At 42.5% G+C, this 26,342-nt stretch overlaps 1 protein-coding gene across 3 annotated transcripts; it reads right to left on the bottom strand.

Moving 5' to 3' along the window:
* Positions 1–6: 6 nt before the first annotated feature.
* Positions 7–26,342, bottom strand: TELO2 (telomere maintenance 2). 3 transcript variants are annotated; one of them, XR_006100614.1, is made up of 22 exons: positions 26,241–26,342; positions 25,406–25,752; positions 23,347–23,624; positions 21,965–22,033; positions 20,028–20,175; positions 18,971–19,073; positions 17,834–17,902; positions 15,831–15,972; positions 14,465–14,601; positions 13,602–13,690; positions 12,398–12,505; positions 12,177–12,265; positions 10,992–11,083; positions 9,429–9,545; positions 8,525–8,596; positions 7,702–7,872; positions 5,513–5,604; positions 4,260–4,359; positions 2,183–2,247; positions 1,594–1,709; positions 231–439; positions 7–136 (listed from the first exon to the last, which is right to left on the bottom strand). XR_006100614.1 is itself a non-coding variant. In XM_042438798.1 (21 exons), the coding sequence occupies exons 1-21, from the start codon at positions 26,241–26,243 to the stop codon at positions 336–338; spliced, it is 2,511 nt and encodes an 836-aa protein (XP_042294732.1). In that variant the 5' UTR covers positions 26,244–26,342; the 3' UTR covers positions 62–335. The 3 variants fall into 3 exon arrangements, 2 of the variants coding, with proteins under 2 accessions (XP_042294732.1, XP_042294733.1); XM_042438798.1 differs by having other exon boundaries at positions 62–439; XM_042438799.1 differs by lacking the exon at positions 26,241–26,342 and having other exon boundaries at positions 62–439; positions 25,406–25,918.

Raw genomic sequence — 26,342 nt, 5'->3', positions numbered from 1 at the left:
CAGTACTTTCATACATACAGAGAGAAGTGTTGTGGAGAAGAAGTCGTCTGATCAAGTAGACTTCTCTTTTGCACACTGCCAGGTTTAATGGTGGCATGGGACATACCTTCTGCTGGTGACAGATAAGTCACATTACCTGGCACAAGGGGAAAAAACCTGTGTGTAAATCCTCCCCATAGCTGAAAACATTTTCAGTTCATTTCACGAAACCAATTCAATCCATTAGAAAGACCTCAGTAGCCTCTTTTCCTTTCCTCGCCTTTGCTGCAGAGACTGAGACGTAGATATTCTCAATCATTAGCTAGCCAGATATCAGCAAAAGGGCATCATCTTCACTAGCGAGGAGGTATTTCTAGCTTTTTTTTCAGGTTTTCCATCAGTAGCAGATTCTGTATTGCCAAACTTCTACAATCACCATCTGAATCCTTCTCTGCAACATCTGCAGAAAACAGAATACAACAGACAAGAGGAGAGGAAAAACCAGTTTGAGGAAATTCCTTTAAAACATTATTGGAACTGTCAAATGTGCTTCATTAAAGGAAGAATAGAAGGATGTTATCCCTCCCCAAGTCTCCATTTATCTAACTTGTTTAATTTTAGTTTGAAACTCTTTGGCAACATTTCTTTGACACAATGCAGTTTCAGCGTAACCAAAACATCTCAGCACTGGCAGCAAAGCAAGATAAATGACAGTAGCCTAGTTTTTTCTCTTCACAAATTCAGGAAAGGAGTTGATCCGAGAGGTTTTAAAAGTTAGTGACTGAGGAGCCAGTGGAAGTTTATTGTCCTTTTGGGTCAGGATTTAAGCTATAACTGCCAGCTCATTTTTCTCTCCAGTATTTACCATTTGTATAAATTGTTTGCAATTGTGGCCAAATTACAAGTTCAGCAATTCTTCAGAACACTTGCACAAGAGGACACCTTGACTATGCTGTTGCTTGTGTGTGTCAGCAACTGCAGCCCTCCACTACTCTGAGATGCAAAGTATGGCAGCAACAATGAAAACACCTTTTACCAGTGCAGTTAATAAATGCAGATCTGCAGTTACACCGTGCCTTCTCTCTTTGGAATATTCTCCAGTGTTTCTCTTCACACTAAATGGCACACTAACAGCCTGCCAGTTTTATTTTGGCAACATCTGCACCTGAAACAGCTGGGTAGTAAGGCGAGAGAGATCCAGCAAGGGAGGCCTTTTATCCTGGACAGTCTCACTCCTCAAAATGTCTGCTTGTGAGGCATCTGTCAGTAGGAACCATGCCAGAGAAGGGAAAGAAAAAAGTCTGGGAATTCTGTTCCTAATAGGCTTACTCAGTGGAAATCACAATGTCAGAACGGGGCGGTCTGAAAGTGGTGGGTCTCTGGGAGGATATCCTGTGTGTACAAGCAAAGTGTTCGAAACCCACAGCTAGGTCAGCTTGGCTACATGAGTCACTCTCAGCCCTGCTCTATTTATAAAGTGAACAAAAAAGGGAGATGAAGCTCATGTTTCTCACACTTCTTTGTTAACTGCATTTGAAACATTTGTGCAATTAGATTTAACAACCGGAGACATACAACCTGAATGCACAGAAATTCAAAACAAAGCCTTCTCACCTGCCAGCCAGAACTGGATCTCCAAAAGTTCCTCTGTCATGTCCTCAAGAAGACGCTCAGCAGGGACACTAAGGAGCAAGGAGGAGACACAAGACAGGAGTCCTTGGCGCACATACCTGAAGGGAAAAGAAACACCGTTGCGAAGGTCTGCAGGAAAAGAGTGTTTTTATACCAACGAACAGCCCCTAATCCTTAATCTGCCTTCTGATGTTCCACCTTCACTATCCAAGTCACCAACCAATTTCTTTGAGTTCCATCTGGAAATTATAACAAGCTTTCAGCTCAGCAGATTTCTCTCTAGACATCACATATAAAATATAAATTTAAAAAGCTGCAGTAAGAAAGGTTGCACTAGATGCAAAAAAAAAAAAATGGAGAAGGATGTGTGGCTTCAAAGACCCCTTATTCTCTTTGCCCCAGAAGAGAAAGTAGCCTTCAGTGTGTTGGGATTACTACTGAGGACTCAAAATAGCAGAACAGCGCAAAGAACACAAAACTGCTTCACTTACTGGATTATAATCCCTCCATCTTTGGACACAAAAGTGTCCTTTTCTTATTACAGCCCAGTTAAACACTCATAGCAACTCACGTATCAGTGTGGAAACGTAGCACCCAAACAAATTCCAGTAGTGCTTTTCCCATTGTACTTGCTACCTGCAAAAAGAAGCAAAGCAGAATCAAAGGGTGATATATTAAGCAGGGGGTGGACAATGGTCAGCGTCTGAGGGGTGTATGGGCCCCACAAGATCTCAAAAACTTGCGCCCCTGCCATACTTCACACACCTTGAATTTTTTAGTCAATTTTTAAATTCCAAACATGCCTCTGCATAACCCCTGCGGAAATAGGGCAAAGGAAGCAAAAACAGGAAAGCATTCCATGGAATTCACAAAAGAAGAGACACATCTCAAGATGGACTTCTCTGGGTTGGTTAGGGGAAGAAACCATACAAAGTGAGCTTCACCTTATTGCCAACCAAACAAAGGCAGGAATGATGGATGAATTGTAGGCCAAAGCAGACTGATGCTGTGCAGATGGGCCACTTTGACCCATCAGTTCCTTGCTTGTGCCCAGAGCAGAGCTCTTTTTTGATCCTTACCTTGCTTCAGGTACTATAGCTATTCCTCTACACTGTCTTTTATTATTTAAGGTGACAGGTCTACTGGGGAACAAGTCCCAGAGAAAGGGATGCTACAAAATCCTAAGCCTTCCATCAAGGAAGTCTCTTTTCCATCTCTTTTCCTGCAACTGGTGAGATCAGAGTGGGCTGTATAAGGAAAGAAGGCAAGTTTGGTTGCTCAGAGATTCAATATGCTAAATAAGCAAGCTACGGAGTAGTTAAGGGTGCCTCTGTGGAGGTACTTGTTGCTGCATTGGTCTTCAGGGCACTAACTCCTAAGGAGCTGAAGGTTTCTTCAAATATTCTGAAGAATAAAGAATGGAGTGCCCCCTATAAAAAGCCCACAAGGTTTCTGCTCTCTCCATTCAAGCTACCATTACAGAGTTCGTTTTTACAAGGGCTGTGCTCCTTTGGACTGAGTATATCCTACAGGATGGCAATTTGGATCAGAAAACCCCATACAGAGGACCTTGCAATTTTTTGCAGACTCCATGACAGACAACACTGCCTTTTCAGGCAGTACCACTGAAACATCCTAATTGCTAGATGGCCAGCATGGCTTAAACATTGGAGGATGGATGCCCATTCCTGTGCCAATCTTCACCGTCAAGAGGATTAAGCTTTTTGGGAGCAGGTCCTAAAGAATATGTTTGTGGAAACCAAGGATAAGAAACAGGCAGTGCCTGTCACTTCTAGACAAGTAGCAGATCAAGCATCTCGCAACTGGTTCTTTTCCCCATTTAGGGGGTTGGATGATCCAGAGATTTTTCCTCTTTAGTTTAGATCTCACTTACCATACTTGTCAGCAAGCATCATTTCCTAATCCCATGCCTACTAAAAAAGGAGATTTTCAACTTCTCAAGGAGAGACAGCAATGCCAACCACCTGACTCCTCAAGTAGGAGGCAGGTTCTGCTCCAAGAAGTCTGACTCAAATTATTTTGGCTCTTTGGGTTTTAAAGGTAATTGCCAAGGGTTACTCCTTGGGGTTCACTCAGACTCTAGGAAACTAATTTGTGCCTTCTCCCAAACCAAAGTTATGACACTATAACTGGTTCATGCCCATGCAATTCAAGACCTCCTGCTTCTTGGGGGCCATAGAGGAAGTTCCCACACATAAAATATTATCTGGATTCTACCTTGCGTTCTTTTAAATATACATTTTTTAAAATTTTCAAATTGTTATGATCATGAACAACCAAACAGGACAGATTTAACAGTGTAAGTATGCACCCAGAATGCCCAGTACCCAATGTGGCAGTTTCATTAGTAGCAAGTCCCATTTTGGAGCAAGCATCTTGAGATATGCCTCTTGCTTCTCCTTGGCTATAGGAAAAGCCTTTTTCAACTGTGAAAAAAATGGGAGTTTGTAGATTGGGGAAAAGAACCTCCAGGCCTAAAAAGTCTACTACAGGCCAGAAACACAGCAAAACTGTCTTTTCCAGCTCCCCACGTACATTGCAGAAGATGAAGGAGTGCCATGCTTGTTGAATCTCAAGCCCAAAAACTAACAGAAGCATTTTTAAGTGCAGTGCCTCAGTAATCTTACCACAGAGTTGACAGCAAAGTACATCAGAATTGCTAAGGTATGTGCCAGCCTGCCCAGTACCAGGTGATCATCTCCCAGAAGGTCAAAGGTATTTAGTGGCCTGAAACGTAGAGAGGAAGAGCGTTTTGATGGGTTCACAATCCTCAGTTGGTTACTGCTTTTGGCTGCTGCCTTGCTTGGTGTTCATGGTAAGTGTTGGTTATTACCTTTAAAGCCCTAAATGGCTTGGGCCCGGGTTACTTGACGGAACGCCTCTCCCTGCATAATCCACCCTGCACTCCCAGAACAACAAGTACATTATTACTCAACCATCCTAAGATGAGATTGGCGACTACCCATCAAAGGGCTTTTACAGCAGTAGAGCCTTCTCTTTGGAATGCTCTACCAGAAGAGATCCGCCTTAGTGGAACGGTGGAGGCCTTTAAAAAGGCATTAAAAACCTACCTCTTCCTACAAGCTTACCCTCTCAATTCCTTGTAATAAAAGTCTTCCCTGATTGATCACGATGTATACATACCTAGGATTTTAATATTTTGAATTGTATGTTTTTCAGATAATTGACATTGGACTGTAACTTGTATTAATGTTTGTGAAATTGCCTTAATTGTCCCTTTTTATTTTATTGTACCTATTTTATATGCTGTACACCGCTTTGATCGTAGGAAAAGCGGTTTATAAATAAACAATTTATTATTATTTATTTATTAAGTAAAGCCAACAGGCTTCTTTGATAGAAGTGAGAGGACACAAAGGAAAGAAATACCTATATGCAACAGGACTCTTGGGGTTTTTTGCAGCAGCAGTTTCTGCAAAGGAAAAAAACTAAACTGCATTTAAAAATAGTTTTGACTATGACTGCTGGAGCTGTAAAAAAATGATGGCTGGACATTTGTACTCCCTCCTCCCATCATGGCTTTTCCACACTCCTTTGGCACTGTATCATGTAGATGCAGCACCAGAGGAGTGCCGTGACACCACCCACCATGTGGTGCGGCGCACAGCGTCACACCAGCCTGAGGGTGGAGTCGGCATACATCGTGTAGACACCATGCCCCGACTCCACCCACAGACCAGCCTAAGATGCCAGTCTGTACAACCCCTAAGAACCCAGTCATCAATTCTAAAGTGCAGCAAGAACCGGCTAAATCCAGCAGGCTGCCTGAGCCAATGCAAAAGCAAACACCAAAGTCAAAGTCTTGAGGAACCTCCACACCAACTCCAAATAACCAAAAACACTTGAAAGATGGTCTTACTTGTCAAAGTTCTGAAGAAGTGGAAAGAAAAAGTGACCAGCAACAGGACCAAATCTGTTGGGTGCACACACTGGCTCCGCTTGGGACTTACCCTGTTCCAAAAACAACAATAAACAACAACAGAACAACCAAGAGAGGAGAGTCAGGAAGGAAATAAAGGGCAGACACAGAAGAAGGAGGCTTTCACGGCTGGCATCCTAGTTTTCTGTGGGTTTTTCAGGCTGTGTGGCCATGTTCTAGAAGAATTTATTCCTGATGTTTCGCCTGCAACTTTGGCTGTTTTACATGTTAATGGTGGAGTTAGTTTGTGTGTTGTACTGTGTCGAATGGCGCAGCCTGAAGGTTTGTTGTGTGGAGGATATGTGAGGGGATTTGTGTCTATTTAACTGGTAAATAGACGCAAATCCCCCTTGCATTTCCCTCACACAACACACCTCCAGGCTGCACCATTCGACACAGTACAACACACAAACTAACTCCACCATTAACATGTAAAAAACCACTACCTCCCAAGCAAGGGTCACTTCCATGCCGCCACCCTCTGAAGATCCCAGTCACAGTTGCTGGCAAAACATCAAGAATAAATTCTTCTAGAATGCAGCCCAACAAACCCATAGAAAACTATGACAGAAGAGGTTTCACAGAGCTAATCTTCTCTGCTACCCTTCCAAAGCAGCTCTTTCCTTGTGAGGAACCATCCTGCATCAGGCTAAGGGCTGCCCTCTTCTCCAAGCATTTTTAAAAGAAAGGTTAATTATTTAACTATGTATGTTAAGGGATCTTGTAGCATCTCAGACTAACTGTGCAGTTGTAGAGTATGCTTTCGTAAACTTAGATCTACTTTCTCAGATGCATTAGTCTCAAAAGTGCTACAAGATCTTTTTGCATACTGATTATTTCAGATTACAGACCCAGCTCCACCAGGGCTAGCCTGAAGGAAGAGGCTCCTCCCTCCTTAACTGTCAACTTCCGGCCTGAGAGGGAGCGATCAGGCAGACCCAGCTCCACCAGGGCTAGCCTGAAGGAAGAGACTCCTCCCTCCTTAACTGTCATCTTCCGACCTCCTATTCCCCTCCAGCTATGCTCTGACTGTGTGGGGGACAGGCTTGCGTACCCTAATGAAGTTGTGAGATATGCTGGTGGTGGTATAATAGCCACTGGTAGGGCCTCCCATGCCAGACAGGTCACAACCGAAGGGTCTGACCAAGAGCGCTAAAGGGCAGGATGGGCTCTCTAGCCTTATTGCAACCATCCTAGGAGAAGGAAAACTCTAATCCCAAACCCGGGCAGATGGTGCTTGTCTAACCCTGTAAGGTCAACCATCTAAGAGAAGGAAACTCTAATCAAACCTACGACCCAAGGACCTCGCTGCCACCCTCCATGCTTGTCAAGGCCTCAGCAGTCGAACCTCTGGTTTAAAGGGTGAGGCCAATTCTGTGCACGCTGCGCTCCACCAGAAAAATCCATTGCACAGGCTCGAAGGATACATCCAACGTCATCAACGTGCTTGTAGAAAGCACGGATGGGTCCTTCCTGAATCTTCGTTCGCGAAGTAAAGCCAAGATTTCAAATTAACAGGGCTATATCTCTGGTTGTTGTTATTGTGTGCCTTGAAGTCATTTCTGACTTATGGCGACCCAAAGGTGAACTTATCATGGAGACTTGTTCAGAGGAGGTTTGCCTTCCCCGAGGCAGACAGCATGTGACTTGCCCAAGTCTTGCTGGGAATCAAACCCTGGTCTCCAGAGTCAGGTATCTAAATCTAAACATACCAAGCACTCAAGAAATCTCCATTCATATAACCATATCAAAAGGGAACACGTGGAACCAAAACAAATGTGAAGCGTTTACCAATGAGGCTGGGATTTAGAGCATTGCAGTGCCAGCACTCCAAAGGAAGAGGCCTATATGTTTATGGGCATCGGGGAGAGGCAAAGGCTGAAGAGGGATGAACAGCAAATTTGTATGAGGAATAAAGTGTGTGTGTGTGTCCTCTCTCCCAATAAGAGAGTTGGGTCTGGCATACAGAGCTCTTTACCAAAGGAGAAGACAGACTACCCTTCATTAGACAGGCAGGCAAAGACTGTCACTCTCAGAAGCACCCTGGAAGGTGTAGCTATTTTCACAAATCTAGCTGCAAGTTACTGTGGAACAAGGTACATAGTGTACTAGATCTCCTGATCTCTCACCTTTGCAAACCTTCGGGTCTTGCTTTTGATCCTTTCACCCACAACTTTTTGCCAATCTGAAGAAGAACCGCTGCTAGATTGAATCTGGATGTCAACACCTTTGGGACCCAGAAGCTGCTTTGGTTTTGGAGATACTGACTGAGACAGTTCCTGAGCTGCCATGGCCAGCACCTGGACAAAGTGAAAAGAAGGGTCCACAGATTGGAAACTACCAAGAGACATTCCAATCCTTAAGAAAGGGGACACCAGGGATTGTAGCAACCAGCGGGCCATTCAATTACTCTCAATGCAACCAAAACGGTGCTCAAAATTTTACAGAAGATGGAGAAACAGAGTGATTTCCAATTGGCAAGGGGTTCCCCGCAAAGCTGCATTTTACCCTTTCTGTTTAACTTGTACACTGAACCCATCATACACAAAGCTGGATTAGACTCTGAAGAAGGGGGTGTGAAGATTGGAGGAAAGAACATCAACAATTGAAGGGGAAAATGAAAAGGCAGACTAACAGCTAAACATTAAGAAAACAAAAACAATTACCACCAATGATTTACAGAACTTTAAAGTATGCTTCTTGAAGAAATCTTGTACAGGTTGAGTCTCCTGTATCTGAAATGCTTGGCACTGTGAAGTGTGTTCGCTGCGGCCCCGGAGTGATTGGTCCAGGAGCAGTTTCTGGCCACTCCTGGATGCCCATCTGTTTCGCCCTTCAGTCTCTATTCTATTCCATTCTATTCTACCCACTATGCAAACTGGCTCTTGCAAGATGTCCTTATATAAGGGGAAAGGGTTAGAAAGTGAAGTGGGACAATCAGGGGCCACTTACATCCAGAATGTCCATTCGCTGGCGGAGGCTGTAATTCAAGGAGTAGAACTCAGAGGTTAGATACTGGGCCACCTAGCAAATAGGAAATAAAAACGAATTTAGAGGTCTTTCCTGGTGCCTTCATCCTACAGCTTCTCTTAGCTGTGCCTCATTTGGTTCCTCAAACAGCCCTCTGCAGGGCTGGCAAGAAAACATAGTGAGAGAATTTTATAATCAGGATTTTTAGATATTTGTGGAGACTTTAGCTGTTAAATAGGAGCTGACCTGTGAGTTGTCACAGTCTGAACTCCAGTCAGTAAAATTATAATGTTAACAAAGCAGGATGCAGTCCTAGAACAGTTCTTGGAATAGACCTGGCCAGTTGGTGGACACATCATGCGCACAGCTTAGAGCCCTCTGGGTGTCGTTCCTATACAGTACCTTACTGAAAATAGGCAAGCACTCGGTGCCAGCATGTTGTAGTGGTTTGAGTGTTGAACTATGACTCAGGAGACCACAGTTAATTTTCCTGCTCAGCCATGAAAACTCACTGGATGACCTTGGGTGAGTTGCGTATTCTCAGCCCCAGAAAACCCCATGATAGGTTTTGCTTTTGGGGTTGCCATAAGTGAGAGATGACTTAAAGGCAAACAAAAATAATAACACAGTGACTAATGTTTTGGTCTCCTTTTATAGACAAATTGTGGATTAGCTCTGAATTATTTTATGCTTGCTTGCAACTGTGTGTGTAAGACTGGCACTCTGCCTTCTGGAGACAGACAGATCCATCATTTTTCTGGTTATCCTTTCTTGATCCACCAATAAACATAAACTCATTCAACCCACTTTTGTCAAGTCATTTGAATTTCCACAATACATCCCTTAATTCCACTAGACATTGCTCCCAAAGATTACAAGGACTCACTGAGATTGGGTCTATGACAACAATAGCCACCATGGCACGTTGTCGAAGTCCCATGAAGTCTTCTATGTAGCTTTTCTCTTCCAGATGCAGCAGTACTTTTGTTAATTCCACACTTATCTAAACAAAAGCAAGAACACCAAGTTACTGGTAGCCTTATGTTAAGTTCTAAAAAGAAGTCATAGCACTATCATTTGCCAAGTCAGGGAAAACAAACCAGTAAATGGGGGCAGGGGGAGCTGGCTTCTGTCACTGCCCCCAAATCTTTTTCTGCCCCTCCGAGTAGCAGCACTGCTGCAGCCACCAGCTTCACCAGTCCCATTTACACAGGTACAGCAATACTTGTACCATTACCCTATGATGTTCAGGGTTTCAAATGGAACAACTGTACTTACCACCAAGGTTCCTTTTCTGCAATAATGTGGAGGGAATCCTTAAGCCGGATCTTGCTTCTCCCATGCAACTCCGAGGCAGAGCTTCTTTAAAACGTACTGTAAATCATCTTGTTATTCCAGTAATGGAATAACAAACTCCAAACAGACACAAGAAAACTACCAGCAGCTCCAAAAGACAAAATTCTCACTGACCAAGGCAAGGATTCCCTCCTCAGAAAAGGAATCTTCATGGTAAATACCAATATTTGTGTGAACCATATGCATGTATGTTTGCTCTGGCACAGCTGCAAGGAATCTGGCAACTTTTGCCTCTATTTTTTATTAGTGGCTATTTAGCACTGCATCCAATTCAACTGATTTGTCAGTTTTATAACTCAAGGTCTGAAACTGACCTGTTTCAAACAGTCATAGTTAAGATTAAACACAATTTATTAAGTTTGCAAGAACACGCTGTCATAACCTAAAAAAGAAGCAAATACAGTCACACCTCTTTATCTATGGATTTTTTATCCATGGAGTCAAGCACCCACAGCTTGAAAATATTCAAAAAAAGTATTAATTCCAAATAGCAAACCTAGATTTTCCATTTTATATAAGGGACACCATTTTGCTCTGCCATTATATTTAATGGGACTTGAGCATCCATGGATTTTGCTATCTACAGGGGATCCAGGAAACAAACCCCAGCCGATAACAAGGGCCCACTGTACTTTTGTTGCTCTTCTTGCAGATGCCCTGGTGAAGATAGGGCAGAAGGGAATACACAGCCATCACAACCATGGTTTATTCCAATCTCAAGCCTAGCAGCGGTAACCTGACACTAAAGCTATGCAAAGGTGACACTGAGGTTCCCCAAACTTACCAGTCTTCTGAGGAGCAGAAAACCCCCACAAAGGCGCCTTAAAACACAGTGGTTCCTCAGTCTTTGCTGAAATTAGTGTTTTATCCTGCACCGCTGATAGATTGTGGGGTGGTATGTTAATTACTTTGTGGAATGTTATTGTGGCACCACTGACAACTGTCTTTATTTTCCAAAGGCAAAAGTTTGTTTTGACTGCATTGCATCACAAATCTGGTTGAAAATCCGAACCAATACCATAGGTAGGTTGGTTCTAAAACAAAATCTGCATCGAAATCCAATAGTAACCATCAAGTACAAAGTTGCAATCACCTCTCCCACGGCTGCTGCATTCTTTCGGATCAGAGTCTCCAGGACATTCATTGTAGCTTCATATTTGTCTGCATCTTCAGGCCCAGTCAGGACTGAGGAAAACAACAGGGAAAGGGACAAGTTAAAATTATTAGTCGGAAAAAAGGTAGCCACATACAAGAACATGTTGTGCAGAATCTGAAAGACTTTGACTGTGCTCTTCTGGCAAGACGTCTCCCCAAATGTCTTCCAACAGGTCAGTAATGAGAGAAAACCTGTCCTGTGACATACAACAGAAACAACATGACATACAAGGAGGCATTGGGAAGGAGGAGGGGAAAAGCCAACTCCAGGCACAAGTTTTTAGTTCCAATGTTCTTTGAAAAGACTCACTGGGGTGCACAGAGTTCAATAAAGATAGAACTACAATTGTGAGTGTCCCAGAACACCAGGGTGGGTTATAAACCACCGCTATGCGGTGATCTGCCACCGCCGCTGTTTGCTCCGTAAGGGAGCCACAGCAGCCAAACTGCGCGGCTCCGTTACGGAGCAAAAAAGAAGCTCCAAAATGGAGCTTCTTTAAGCGGCGCCTCTATGACGTCGCGAGGCGCCAGGGGCGGACTTGCAACGTCATAGACGCCGCGACACGTGCGGACGCACAGCGTCCGATACGTAAATATAGCGGCCGCCGTGTGGAACGGCCGCCGCCATATTGTACGTACAGAATACGTACTAGGGTTAGGGGTGTGTGGAAGCACCGCCCCCTTCCTAACCCTAGTACGTATTCATTACGTACTAAATGGCGGTATGTAACCCGCCCAGGTTGGGGAAAGGCGGTATACATCACCATGTCAGGACCACAAAAGGCACAGGAGGTTTCACAGGCAACCACCAGTTATGTCAACTAGAACCAATTCACAGGAAAGCCTGTGACTGTGTAGAGCATTGTACACCGGAAACCTATATTCAAATATCCATTCAACTAGCAAGCTCACGAAGTTGCTCCAATCATACAAGCATTCTCATTCTGCCTAACCTACCTTATAGGGTCATTTTAAAGATAATTATAGGAAGTAGAGCCATGTATGCCTTCTTGAATGCTTAAGCCTCTTGAACAAAGTTGGGATATAAACATCATACACATACAGAAACACACACAACGCGCGAGAAAATAATACTTCATATGTTCTGCCTCTCATCTCTTACCTTCAATACAGTCTCGGATGTAGGTGGGAGCCTTGATCTTTTTCAGTTCTTTGTCATGTGACATGTCATATGGAACAAGATCATCATCACTGGGGAAAAGACAAAGAAAAACCCCTTAGTGTGGTTGACCTTTTTCTCAAACAGCTTTAATTCACATACAGACTGCAAAGATTCCACTGTATAGTGCTATTGCTTAGCAATATGTTTTCTTTATCGCATACCTATCAAGCTCAGAGTCGGCTCCTTGATCCACTTCTGCAGATGCATCTGGATGTACTTTCACACTGGGCTTCAGCACAGTTGTCAGAGCTGGGGCTGGTCTACTGATCCTACAGCAGCCAAAAAAGTGTAACTTTCAAAAGCTATATTGCCACTTAGGAGCACTAATCTAGAACTCTTCTTGCCTGAAAAACAGGATCAAAGTCTTTCTGATTTGACACAGCATGCAGACTAGAGCATATGATCCTCTACTTGTGATTTCTTTGTTCCCTCTGATCTCCATAAAGTGTTTTTGCATAGTATACTAATTTTAAGGGTAGCAATGTTGGTCTGCTGCAGTTGAAATAGAGTCTGGAGACATCTTAAAGGTTCCCAGTGAGATCATGGTTTGGTCTTTCACATTTTAATTTGCTTGAGTTAAACTGTCTTCAGTTGCCTGTGTAGTTTTAGACCATATGAAAAATGCTTTTCATGTGACTTAATTTTACCTGAACCTGAGATTTGAGGTTAAAAATATCTGAATATATTCAGATGAAATTGTGGCTAAGAGCTTTATTACTGCATAAGCTTTCATGGAACATATTCCCTTTCAAAAGATGCAACAAGTATAACCTGTCAGTAATACTCTGTGACTTACGCACAAGTGTAAAAGAGAGGAGGAAAGTAAGAATTAAATTGTTGAAAGATATTGTTTAAATGTTGGAGTCAAACAGAATTTATACTGTGCATCTGTTTTCCATCAGTAGACCAAACTGGTGCCTTCCAGATACTTTGAACTACAACTCCCATCAGCAATGTTTAGGCAAACTACTACTGTACTGAGTTAGGCTTATAGTGAGAATCAGTGCAGTGTAGGAGAGTGACTGTGGTTAGTGCAGTGTAGGAGCTGGACTGGGATTTTTGAGATATTCAACTTCACACCCAGTAGCCAGCTTGTTGGGGGCAGTTAGCTTACACTTTGTAAACCTTTTAGTACATAAGAGGTATTAGAAATATACTTGGTATTGCTATTGCTAATGAAGAAGATGCCACTGGCTCCATTTTTCTCCTTGCAGCAGTGCCAGAGGAGGAGAGGGACTTAGGGAGTATGAACACCTGAGGCTTCAATTATGGGTTGGCAATATGCAAACTGAACTGAAGCCTCCAATAAGGAGAACAACAAAAGAAAGAAATCAGCTTCTAGTCCCATGAGAATGAAATGCTTACCTGGTGCTTGGTGGATCACTGACAGAGGCGTCTTCTGGTCTCTCAGTCAGCAAGGATTTTAGTTCTCTAATTTCATCATCTTCTTCATACTAATACATTTAAAAGAAATAAAAACATTAGCTAAGAAGATTAGCAAAGCCTTTGGATGAAAGACTGTTGATTTGAAACAACTTTTGTGATGATGGTGATTGTTCTTGTGCAGAAAAGAGGTGAAAGACATGTGAGGCTTGCAGTTTTAGCTAGCTGCCAAGTAAAATGTTAGGTCAGACCTGATGATACATTAGTCCCATTCAGATGTATCTTTGCTCTACAAACCTCACATCAGTGCACTCCCTCTTTCCTCCCTTTCGTCTTGTCTCAAGATCTGTTGTCTCCCCGCCCCCTGTTTTTAAACAAGCGGCTCTGAGAGCCTTTGTGGCTGAAGAATGGGGTATAAAACTTCAAATAAAGCATACAATGTAACAGGTAACAATGTTTGTTTAAAAACAGAAACTGGATCTGAATAACTATGGCATGTATAAGTTGTGATATCAGAACAAATCTCGATCTCTGACTATGTTTTGATGCTGGCTTGTTCTAACTAACTACAGATCCTTGAGTTCTGGTGTAATGAGGTACTAGGGCCTTCTTCATGATTGTAGAAGAGAAGGGACTCATGCAAATTCATTCACAAAGCCAGGAATCATGTTTTCTCACTACATCTGAACCAAAGCAATGTAGCTATCTGACATATTTCTTTTCTTCCCAAATCTTAAATCACAGATGTTGGGATACAGCAGCAGAGGTACCTTCTATCAACACATTTAAAAAGAATATGTTTTTCCACAACAGAGAACTAGAAAAACTTCTCTCTGTCAGCTTACTTGAAATTTCAAGACAGGGCCATCAGGTGTTATTTTTTCACTAAGACACTCTGCTACAACCATTCCCATAAAACGGACCCGTGGCAAGTTGCTATCCAGATGGCATTTCATTCCTTCCATCAAACTTGTGAGTAGTTCTGGGAAGGCAAGCAGAAGCAAGATCAGTATAAAACACAGCTGTTTCCAATGAGATAGTCAGCTCAAATATTTCCAGATGTACATCCAAAAACTTAGAGGCAGGCATAGAACTTTCTACCAATTGAAGTCCTGTGTGTCTTTTTCAACATCTTTCGAAAGTTCAAATGTGGCTTTCTTGTACTGGAAAAATGGCATAGCGATTATCTTAGTGAGCCTTTGCCTCCCAGAGCTCCTTAAAACCATTCTCCAAGGAGGTAGAATGTAGATTTTTAAAGTTACAACAAAGACCAACAAAAAAGTGCTGTGCCTCTTTCTAGTTGGGATAACATAAAGCCAGAGCTTGGAAAAGTTCATTTTTTGAACTACAACCCCCAAAATATCATTGACAAACATTCTGAGTGTCCTCAAAAGGAACTTTTCCATGTTCTGCACAGAACCCACATAAAACATTCTTGCATCAACACAATCTCTATGCATTCAAGTTTCAAAACTAGTCCTTCAAATTAACAACTGAGTATGACTGGGTTTTGAAATGCAGATCGATTGTTACGTGATTTCAGAATGTTATTAGATGACTGTCACTAGGACTGATCATACATTTTATGAAGCTGAAATACAACCAGATACTTTTGCCTCAGTATCAGAAATAAAATCCTTGCCAGTCCTACAATCTTCTACGATGATTAATTTCTACAAGTGGCATTCTGCGTGATCAATCCTCTAGATTCAAAGAACTTATCCAACAGGAGGAACCACCAAGCTCCACTTCTCAGCAGGAACATGAAAGTAATCCTGTCTCATCTTATTCAATAGCAATTTTGTAGTGTAGGAACAAATGACAACCCAAGCAAGAGCCTGGAAACACTGGTTTTTTGGGGGGACTGAAACTCCCAAAATACTGGGAGCTATAATGTACAAACAACAGCAATATTTCCAGTCTCCAGTCATAGCCATTCTTCTGACCCAGTAAGCTACTAAATACTTCTAAAGAAAATACCTCCATGAGATGGGGATTGATACGGGATTTTTCAGAGTGCTCAGATCCACTTAAACCTACACATCCATTTTTAATTGCTTTGGAAGATTTGAGAGTTTGGTATCTCAACTCTCAGTCCAAATTATCCAAATGGACAGTGAATGGGCTGCCATAGTGATGAAAGAACAGGCCAGAAACAGAAAATCAGTTCACTGAAAACCTTTTTGCCTTCCTCCATCTACTCTTTCTTACCTTGCCTGTTGCTTACTATTTCTTCCTCTTTCAGGTGAAAGAGGCAGATCAGGATGGCCTTGCTGATATACAACTGCTGCTCCACTGGGCAGTGCCTTATAGCACTGCTGCTTACCCAGGTCTCTAACAGCTCTTTAAAAACCTACATAAGAAAGGAAGCATCAAGATCAACACACAAGCCCCGCAAATCTCCCTTGGGCCTCTTCTCACAAGAACCTGATGTACCATGACCAGCACATTGTTTTCAGCAGATGGAGGATATCTTTCTATGGGCTGGTCTTCCTAATTGTTCCAATAGGTAGGGTTTTGTAAATCAATCCTGTACATACCGTGCCCTATGAGGAACGACTAAGGGAGCTGGGGATGTTTAGCCTGGAGAAGAGAAGGTTAAGAGGTGACATGATAGCCCTATTTAAATACTTGAAGAGATGCCATATTGATGAAGGAGCAAGCTTGTTTTCTGTTGCTCCAGAGAATAGAACCTGGGGCTATGGATGCAAGCTACAGAAAAAGAGATTCCACTAAAACATTAGGAGGAACTTCCTAAGAGTAAGGGCTGTTCAACAGTGGAACACACTCCTTCCTTGGAGTGTAGTGGAATCTCCCTCCTTGCAGGTCTTTAAACAGAGGCTGGATGACCATCTGTCAGGGATGCTTTGATTGAGAGTTCCTGCATGGCGGGGGTTTGGATTGGATGGCCCTTGTGGTCTCTTCCAACTCTAGAGTCTATTGTACATTGGCTATTTAGACACAGCCAGTAGCATCAAGCAAGATAGCAGGCAAAGCTTAATTTCCATCTTGTCTGAAACAGCCATTCCTGTCCCTATTCACAATGTCATTTAGATCTCTCCTCATCAAGATTTTTATTCAGGGCAGCAATGAGGTAAAAAGAGTCAACACTTATCAGCAGTAGAGCCACAAAGTAATAGGATACAGAAATCCTCTTTGCAATATAGTTATTCCCACTCACATAGGATCTTCTGGGAAGAGCCAAGAAGGTGGTGCCCTGAATATCAGCATCAAATTGCCTCTCAGGCTTCCTTGTGAGGGTGAATCATCACACAATCCCACCAGAGTGGGCTGGCTTTGCTCTCTGGACTCAAATATATCTGTGTTTAGGAGGTACTGACATATAAAAAACACTCACTGAGGGCTTGTTCAGACAGAAGCTTTGCTTTGGGGAATAATTCCTCTTTTTCACCAGCTTCCCCAGCCCACCAGCAACAAGCTAACTGAAGAAGACGGAGAAGGAAGAGCCAACCTGCTTTATGTGTCACTTCCATTAACTTGCTGTACCTGGGAGGGCTAAGAGGGTTTTCTCTTACAGGGTAGTGTACACCAGCATTGGGGAAAAGGTAGATCAAGATGTGCTACTGGGTCCTGGGTGATATGAAAAGATCTCCAAAGTTTTCTGACTACCAGCAGCCACATCTTTTTTTTTTTTTTTCAACTTATGATGCTGACATGGAGAAAACCTGATGGAAAACTAGGAATTGTTTTTGGTGTGAAAGGACTGTGAGAACACTTCTGGTAAATTATCAGGCTCAGAGGAAACTCATAGCTGCACTGTTCCTGTGTTCCATCATCCTAAGACTATGTCTAAGCATTGTTCAAAGCCACTATTTTGCTTGGTTCTAAGAAAATAAAAAGACAAGGAAAGTAGGCATGTAGCTGTAAGTAGCTCAAAATCTGTCCACGTCTAAACTAGAGAGTGTTAATACACATTGCCGTGTATTGCAGCAAATGAGAGAAGCAACCCATGCAAAGATATTCTCCTCCACTGAAGGCATAATCTTCTATTTATTTCAATTTAAAATTTTATTTATTCATACACCACAAAAGGTGAATTACAGGCTGAGAGTCAACAGCTCCTTATAAGATCAGTGGTATTCGCTTCTCTTTCATTCTAATTCTTGATGATGTGTTTAGGTACTAAATTCTACAGAACAACTGTATATATCACTCAGCCTCTTGTTTATTTTGTTGAACATTTGACCACTTACTTTGATGAGTAAGGGACGTCGCATGCTTTCCAGAGCCAGATATCCAAGGAGTGTCTGCAACACCACAGTCTGTAACAAAGCCACAGAACATAATTGTTTGGCAAACACTGGAATGTGCATGCCCCACATCCCCATCAGTAGAGCCTTCAAGAAAGGACAGGCTGCCAGAAATATAGGGACAAATGAGAATAGTGAGAATAACAATGTTCACAGGATTTAGGAATTGCACACTAAATCTAGTGATCCATTTTCCAGGTAATAAATACAAGTATGAGTTTGTTTTTAACGGGGCTGAAAAGGAAAACACTTTTTGTAGCAGGGCTTCATGACCAAAGAATTGGTGAATCATATCAGAAACATCCCCATGGGTTGGTTCTGGTACATAGGCCAGAGTTTCCCCATCTCTGCTATAAGAACAAATTATTACTTTCTTTCACACTCCTGAATAGATGTATCGATGCTGATGGGCAGTTTTTCCCAGCCTAGCTTACAAGTAAGCCAAGATATTTCTCCCCAAATTGCCTTGGAAGCTCTTTATTCCACAGAGAACATACGTTGCACAGAAGTTGCAGATCAGTCCCCACCATCTCCAGTTTGAAAAGAACAGGCAATAGCAGGTGATGGTAAATGGCAGATAGGCCCAGTGGAAGTCTTAACTGAAATATGCACTTTCTTTAAAATATGAACTGTTCTAAACATTAAGATAATTCCTCCATATAAACAGTGTCTGTCTGTGGGAATTAGCCTACAGCCAATGTGTAATTGAGCATATTTTTATGCTGTGTGCATGCCTGTTTGTAACTTAAAACTGACTGTGATTTTTCCCATTTTTGTATACCATACAAAGAAACAAATTCTTTCAAATATTGCCAAAAGAAGAAAGACACTTTAACATTCCCTTTATTTAGTGGCAGGACCATCATCCTGATCACTTCAGGTCATTTGAAATGATCACTTCTGGTCATTTGAAAGCCATACTGTCGGATTTGCCACTACCCTGTTGAAACATGCTCTATTTCCAAGCATGAAATCCAAAGCTCAAACCTATCCCTGCTCAAAATAGGATATAAATCTTAGCAAAAGGATATGTTCCATCCCAACAACCATGCCTGCCTTATTTACCCCTAAAACACTCACTGGGTAGCTGTACTGGAACAGCAGCAATTTCTGGGTCATCACAAACTGAGCCTTCTTGCTCTTGAGAACCAAGTTCCCCAATAACCGAGTCAACACAGCAGACCTAGTAATACACACAAGAACAATAGTTCAGTCATTGAGTTTTTCGTCTGCACCGTCTTACATCATAATTTGATTCTGTGATTAGCTTATTCAGAAGTAGAAATTGAGAAGGTATGAAGCAATAAAAGGACATGCAAGCCAAGACCTGTAGGAAGGATAGAGGAATGTAACATCTCAGCTTAACTACAAATCCATCACAGGATATGTGTAGAGAGTTTTAATATGTAATTAAAAGATGTGTAAAAAACTCTGATGGTCCATGATGAAGAAAGAAGCTTGGCACTCATTTGCCAGAATACTGTAGCCTACATACGTCATTTTGGGCAAAAGCTTCTACTGTGGCCATGTTGATACAGGATGCATGATGGCACAAAATATGACTTAGCTTTCAGCTAAAATCCAGTGTTTGAAGGCACAAAAAAGGTCTGGTGAATGAAACAAAAGGCCAATGCCCTATTTTTCACATGCCAGACATGAGGACAAAAGCACTCTTCTAGTAGTGTTCCTATGTAGCTAGTATGATGCCTCTGATCCTGTGGGTAACACATAGCCATCATGACTCATAGCCATTTCTAGCCATACCATTTATCTAGTCCCCTTTTAAATCTGTTTACATTGGTGGCCACAATTACACAAGGACTTCTAGTCTGAAAGTAACCCCTAGCGCCTGCTCTAAAGGGTTGTTGTTGTTGTTATTTTTTAACAGCCTCTCCCCAAATCTTCCAACAGAAACTAGTACAGGCATCATGGTTTCCTACAACATTGGGAACTGTAATTCTGTTAGGGTATTGATGGGGTTTCCTAGCTTCTCAAATACAACTTGGAAAAGTTAACTTTTGATTCTACAACTCCCGTATTCTTCCAACTGGCACACCTGAGCAACTGTAATGAGACAAAGTGAAGACGTCACACATCCCCATCACATCTGTCACACAATATCTTGACAATATCTTACCCTGGTGCTGACTGAACAAAGCCACAGACTACTGCTTCCATCCAGCGATCTGGCACGCTTTCAACCAATCGCCAACACATCCTCTGCCAGATGCAGTCAGACTGTGTGCGATCTGTCAGGTGGGGCACCAACACATTCAAGATCTCTTCTGTGTCACAAAAGACCAAAATAAATTGCTTTAGGTTAGAAGTGGAAATAATGGCCTTCTGCTGTCTCTTTCAGACAATAATTAAAATAATAAACAAGATGGAAAGACGATGATTGTGTCCTCTCTACATCAAGAAAAATAGGCCTTTGAACATCTTATTGGAATGCAGGCCTACCAAAAAGGTGCTGTATTTTTTATTGATGTGCTTTTAAACCTTTTTTTAGATTGGCCATGTTGTAACAATATAATTTGTCTAACTGGTTTTAATATTATAACTTTATAGTTTTGTCTGCATGTTTTTAATTAGTTTTGTTGTGAACCACCTCAAGTCTCAACTGAGAGAAAAGCAAAATGTAAAATAAACAAAAACATGGTGCATTTCAACCTATACTCTCCAAATATTCTCTGCACATTTAACTGTTTTCAGAATTTAAACTAATCTCCATTAAGTCTGGAACTCATTATTTTAGACCCCAGCTGCAAAACAATGGAAAGGGTTTCAGGTGTGAGGTGGAGTCTCCTTCTTTGGAGGTCTTTAAACAGAGGCTGGATGGCCATGTGTCAGGGGCACTTTGATTGTGTGTTCCTGCATGGCAGGGGGATGAATTGGATAGCCCTTGAGATCTCTTCCAACTCTATGACTCCAAGGGCCCAAACAGACAGGCCAAAATAAAGCTGCTTCGGGTCACTTTGGAGGTATGCTATCTAAATGATGCATGTGTCCTAAGAGGCTGGAAGCTGTGCCAAAGCCATGTTCCAGTCCTAAGGAATGGAACATGGCTTTGGCGCAGCTTCTGGCCTCTTAAGATGTGTCATTTAAACAGCATACCTCCAAAGTGATCTGAAGCAGCTTTATTTTGGCCTGTCTGTTGAGGCCCCATGTCTGGTACAGAGACAGAGAACCGCCTTAGCAGTAGTTGTGCACTGACCTTTACTAAGAGTAAGGCAGGTGCAGCCTCTTACATCTTCTCAGACTGCTCTGCAGCTGTCAAAAGCATCTGTCATAGGATGCATCACACAGACTTCATGAGTTGAGTGTTACAGGCACTGCTTCACAACAGTTCTTCCCCATATATGTGGATAATTTCAGCAAGTGGTTCAAGGAGAGCACGGCTCAATCCCTTGGCCATTATGTTTCTTTCCCCCATGTGTTTAACATTCTCTGAATGGCATGGATAAGCAATCCACAAGACTGAGCTATTCCCCTCCTGCCAGCGAATATTGTAGGAGGCTTCATGTAAGGCTTTCAGACTCCTGCCAATGTTTTTCCTGCCAATGAACATTGCAGGAATCTCAAAGCCTTACATGAAGCCTCCAAGCCACTCAAGTCAAAATCCAACTACCCTAGCTTCAACTAGAATAGTTCTTCTAAATCAACTGCTGATGGTAAATTAGCAATTGTCTAAATACGATCGATTGAATGGATCTACGGTACTCTAGCTGGGATTACCAATTAAATTTAGGCTTCAGAGATTCATCTTGACATTTTACCAGTATATGGACAACATCCAGCTTTTTAATTAAGTTTAAGTAAGCCAGTTGCCATCCTGAATTAGTCTTAGGCTGTGGTAATCAACTGAACAAATGTTCATAAACTAAGACAGAGTACTGCTGATAGGTAATTTAATCTATGATGGTGCTCAATAGGTTTTGAAAGGGGTGGTACTCCTTGTACAGGATAAAATCCATAGTTTAGCAGTGCCTATCATCACTAGAGCCTTAGGTGGTCTTAGTCCAAAAACGACAGAGAGGAACATATGTTTAACGGAAAGTATTAAAGTGTACTCACTTCGTCTTCCATGTGCACACCCCTTTCCTAGCACCTGGGACACAAAGGAGATTGAGCAATCCAAGCCATCTGAAGTGAAACAAAACGCATGCCATTAGCAAATCAGCCAGATGAACAGTTTTCACAGAACTGTTCATCCTACTATGGGCCTGAACAGACAGGCCAAAATAAAGCTGCTTTGGGTCACTTTGGAGGTATGCAGTTTAAATGGTGAATGCGTCCTAAGAGTCCAGAAGCCATGCCAAAGCCATGCTCCAGTCCTAAGGACTGCAGCGCAGGTTTGGCGAAGCTTCTGGCTTTTTAAGATGCGTGTGTCATTTAAACAACATACCTCCAAAGTGACCAGAAGCAGTTTTATTTTGGCCTGTCTGTTCAAGCCCTCTGTCGTCAACTAGAAGCTAAACAGGAAGCATGCATAAAACGGTGATCTTCTCAGAGGTCAGAACTTGTAGCTGAACAGGTTTGTCAGCAGAAATGGAAAATGAATACTTTGCACATAAAAAAGTGAGATGTGACCAGATCTTTAATAAAAATCAATTTCAGCATGGAATCCAACCAGTAAACGCCATCAGTATTCAAGGTACAGAGCAGTTTTTTAACAAAACAAAACAGTTTAAAAAAATTTCAAGGCTAGAAAAACCAACCCATTTCCGAGATGCTGAATGACCACAAAACAACCCGAATAAACTGCTTACTGCAGAGTCCCATAGTTCTGCTGATCACTACTCTCAGTTGGAAAGGCTATGAAAGAGTATTCTCTTGAACCCTTAATAGTGCTGACCAAGGTGAATCAGTGGTTTGATGTGATAAAAACCTAGCAGATGGATTCTCTTCATGGATCAATATCTGGCCAAATAACAGGAGGCAGAAAGTAGGAATAAATGGGCAATGATGTTAGTGAGGTTACTCAAGCATTTTAAACAGATACTGGTGCTTTTTTTTCACTTGTTCATAAAAGATCAGGAGCTGGAGTCAGCACCATCATGGCCAGGTTTGCTAAGGCCAGCAAATTATTCAAGTAGAAAGAATTAAAAGGGAGCATTCAGAACAGTTCCACTGTTGCAAAAAAGTTCCTTAAAAGTAATAAATATGTTCTTGCTCCTATGTATCACCTTTTCCCCTCATGTCCCCCAACACCACTGAGGGTGCATCAGCACTAAAGAAATAATGCAGTTTGACGCCACTTTAACTGCGATGGCTCAGTGCTGGGATTTGTAGTTTGTTGTGGCACTAGAGCTCTCTGACTGAAGCTAAATAGCTCACAATACTACAAATCCCAGAATTCGATAGCATTAAGTCATGGAAGTTAAAGCAGTGTCGAACTGCATTATTTTTGCAGTGCACATGCATCCCATGACTTCAGATTTGCTCTTTAAGCTCACCTCGCAACGATTCAGAGATCCTCTCCAACACCTGAACAATTTCCATGCCCAGCAATGGAAAATAGTTCTGTGGGAAGAATATTGGTCGGTTTTCTCCCTGGAACTTGTTGCTTAAATGATCAGGCAGACATATAATCCTGTTGAGGATTGCTTCCTGCAGCACTGGCGTTCGAACCTGGGTTTGCTGCTTGCAGACCTCCCACATCAGAGCAGATAGTCCAGCTCTCTGAAGAAATTTCTCCAGGACATCAGCGACTTTGTTCAGACGCAAACTCGCCCTGCATTAAAAAAACAAACATTTTATAGCCCTTCCTCAAGAGGAAGAAACAATCCAATATGATACCATTGTTATTTGGTTGTCCCAGCCTCTTCCACATGTGTCAGACTATAATCCTCATCAGCCCTGACTATTGGCTATGCTGGCTGATAATGGGAGTTCTGCTAGAAGAATCTAGAGGACAAGGGGTTGCATTATACCAAGCCAACACAATGCAGGGACTGGGTTTTCGGTTATTCACAATTATGCTTTTGTCCTTAAAAGCATATTTCTAGGATTCCTGGTTGTGCTGGCAAAGAGGCCTGAAAATGTAAAAGAAAATGTACAAGCAGTGTCTCTTGAAGACCTGTACAAACCATACACTCAACAGTGATTTCCAGAAAAACACTATGAACTATATAGGATATTCAAAGACATAACCATGCAAGTCTGGAAAATCAGTACACAAACGGATCTTGCATCACCTTTGAAATTAACTGAAAGAGAGAAGTTGGTATAATGAGCTTTTGTAGACTGGAGCCTACTATAAGGAGTAGAGTGGAAAGTCCAGGGACAGACCTATATAGCAGTCTGTATTGGGGAATGTCCATAGGAATGCAAAACTTTGCAGGTGTGAAGATGAAGTGAGTTGAGTTTTAACCATGGTTGTTGGGGGACAAAGCAGGAGGAAGGAAGCTACCTAAAGACAAGGCGAGGGGATAACCATATGAATGAATACTGGGATGTAGCGTTGGAACCCAAAAGAAGACATGATGAACTGGCCAAGAGTATTCCAGTGGACATTTCTACACACAGGCTGCTACCCCACACATCTGAGGAAGTAGGTTCAAGTTTATGAAAGCTCATACTACCAACTTCTCTCTTTCAGTTAAGTCTCAAAGGTGCTACAAGATGCCTTTTCATATTATATATAGAATATAACAGTTAGTACCAGTGAATGAAGTACATGGGGTCCTAAGCATTATTTCTTAGAAGATTTGGTACCAGAGGCTGAAATAACATGGACTGAATAACAAATGGTTCCCAAGAGATGAAAGAGCAGTTCAGCATTATTATTATTAGCCTTTATTTATAAAGCGCTGTAAATTTACACAGCGCTGTACATACAATCTTTTAATTAGGCGGTTCCCTGCCCTCAGGCTTACGTTTCATTTAAAACTACACTATTCCCTCCACATTCACTGAGGTCAGAGGCAGAGGAAAAACTGCAAACAACAAAAACACTCAAGTTTTTACCTGGGAGAACACCTCTTTAGGAATCCTTAGGTCCTCCAGTGCAACTCTGTGGTCAACACCTGCCAGACATTGACCACCGAATTGCCCTGGAGGAGCTACAAATGCCTAGTGGGATCTTCTCTTCAGGACTCTCTACTTTCCACTCTTCTTATGATTTCTATTTTGATGCCAAAATTTACAGATATATGCTTCTTCTTTTTTCAATTTGCTGGCAGTAGCTTCTGAGTCAGCCTTTTTCTAAGGAGCTTCACTGTCAGAGGCTTTGGCCCCGTACAGACAGGCTAAAAGAAAGCTGCTTCGGGTCACTTTGGAAGTATGCGGTTTAAATGATGCATGCATCCTAAGAGTCCAGATGGCGCGCCAAAGCCATGATCCAGTACTAAGGACTGGAGCGCAGCTTTGGTGCCACTTCTGGCCTCCTAAGATGCGTGTGTCATTTGGCGTACCTCCAAAGTGACCCGAAGCAGCTTTATTTTGGCCTCTCTGTAGGGAGCCTTCCAGTTTTAATTCTGTAACTGGAAAGCATAGGACAGAAGCCACACTTACTCAGTAGAAATTATGGCATCCAAAAGGACCATAAAAGATTGGTCCGCTGGTCCTTCTAAGAAAAAGCTGTCCCACAGTTCGCTCTCTTTGTCTGGCTGCAACAGTTCCAGCCGACCAGGGTCCAGGTTAGTGATCAGACACCGAAGGAAAACAGTGAAGTGACTACGGATGAATTCTTCCTTCTCTTTTACGGAGGGCGGGTTTTCAGTTTCGCGGAGGTAACGCTTAACCATCCGCAGCGTCTTAGATATCTGGGTGCCATCTCTGGAGGAAGAGAGGATGTCCATCGCTTCTTGAACCGTACGACGGACTGGCGGCACATCGGAGTCCATTTCTCCCGGTTGCATCTGGAAAAAAAGGAGCAAGTGGAAATCATAAAGTAGATAGGGCTATTTAATCTGAAGTCGAAGGCTTTCGTGGCTGGCATCCATAGTCTTTTGTGGGTTTTGGGGGCTCTGTGGCCATGTCCTTTAAGAGTTTATTCCCGATGTTTTGCCAGCATCTGTGGTAAACATGTCAGGCTGCATCCAGACTGGAGAAATAATCCAGTTTGGCACCGCTTTAACTCTTTTCTGGCTCAAGGGCTATGGAATTCTGGGAGTTGGAGTTTGTTGTGGGGCCCAGAGCGGAGCTCCGCTCTGGGCCCCACAACAAACTCCAACTCCCAGAATTCCATAGCCAATGAGTCAGACAACAAGTTAAATAACCCTGGTTTGAGACCGCTTTAACTGCCCTGGCTCAGTACTAGCGAATCCTGGGATTTGTAGTTTGGCTCCATATGTGCCTCAGCCCCTCTCTCTCTCTCTGAGGATGCTCCTTTTGCCCCATTACCCACCATAGAGAAGCTGCCGGATAGAGCGTCTCACTGCGGCGCCTGTGGGACCATTTCCGGTTTAAAGCGCAGAGCACGAGGGCACCGGAAGTTGGCAAGACTCCG

The sequence above is a fragment of the Sceloporus undulatus genome, chromosome 8 (genome assembly GCF_019175285.1).
Source record: "Sceloporus undulatus isolate JIND9_A2432 ecotype Alabama chromosome 8, SceUnd_v1.1, whole genome shotgun sequence".
NCBI classification, from domain to species: Eukaryota; Metazoa; Chordata; class Lepidosauria; order Squamata; family Phrynosomatidae; genus Sceloporus; species Sceloporus undulatus.
The sequence above is the reverse complement of the archived record's forward strand: the minus strand, read 5'-3'. Positions and strand labels throughout refer to the sequence as shown.

Bases quoted from the DNA above. Each gene is read 5' to 3' on its own strand.
- TELO2 (XM_042438798.1), bottom strand. The intron at 22,034-23,346 runs GTGAGCTTAAAG...GTTTCACTTCAG, and splicing joins GATCTCTGAATCGTTGCGAG to ATGGCTTGGATTGCTCAATC. The intron at 5,605-7,701 runs GTGAGAGATCAG...TTTTTGGAACAG, and splicing joins AGACCCGAAGGTTTGCAAAG to GGTAAGTCCCAAGCGGAGCC.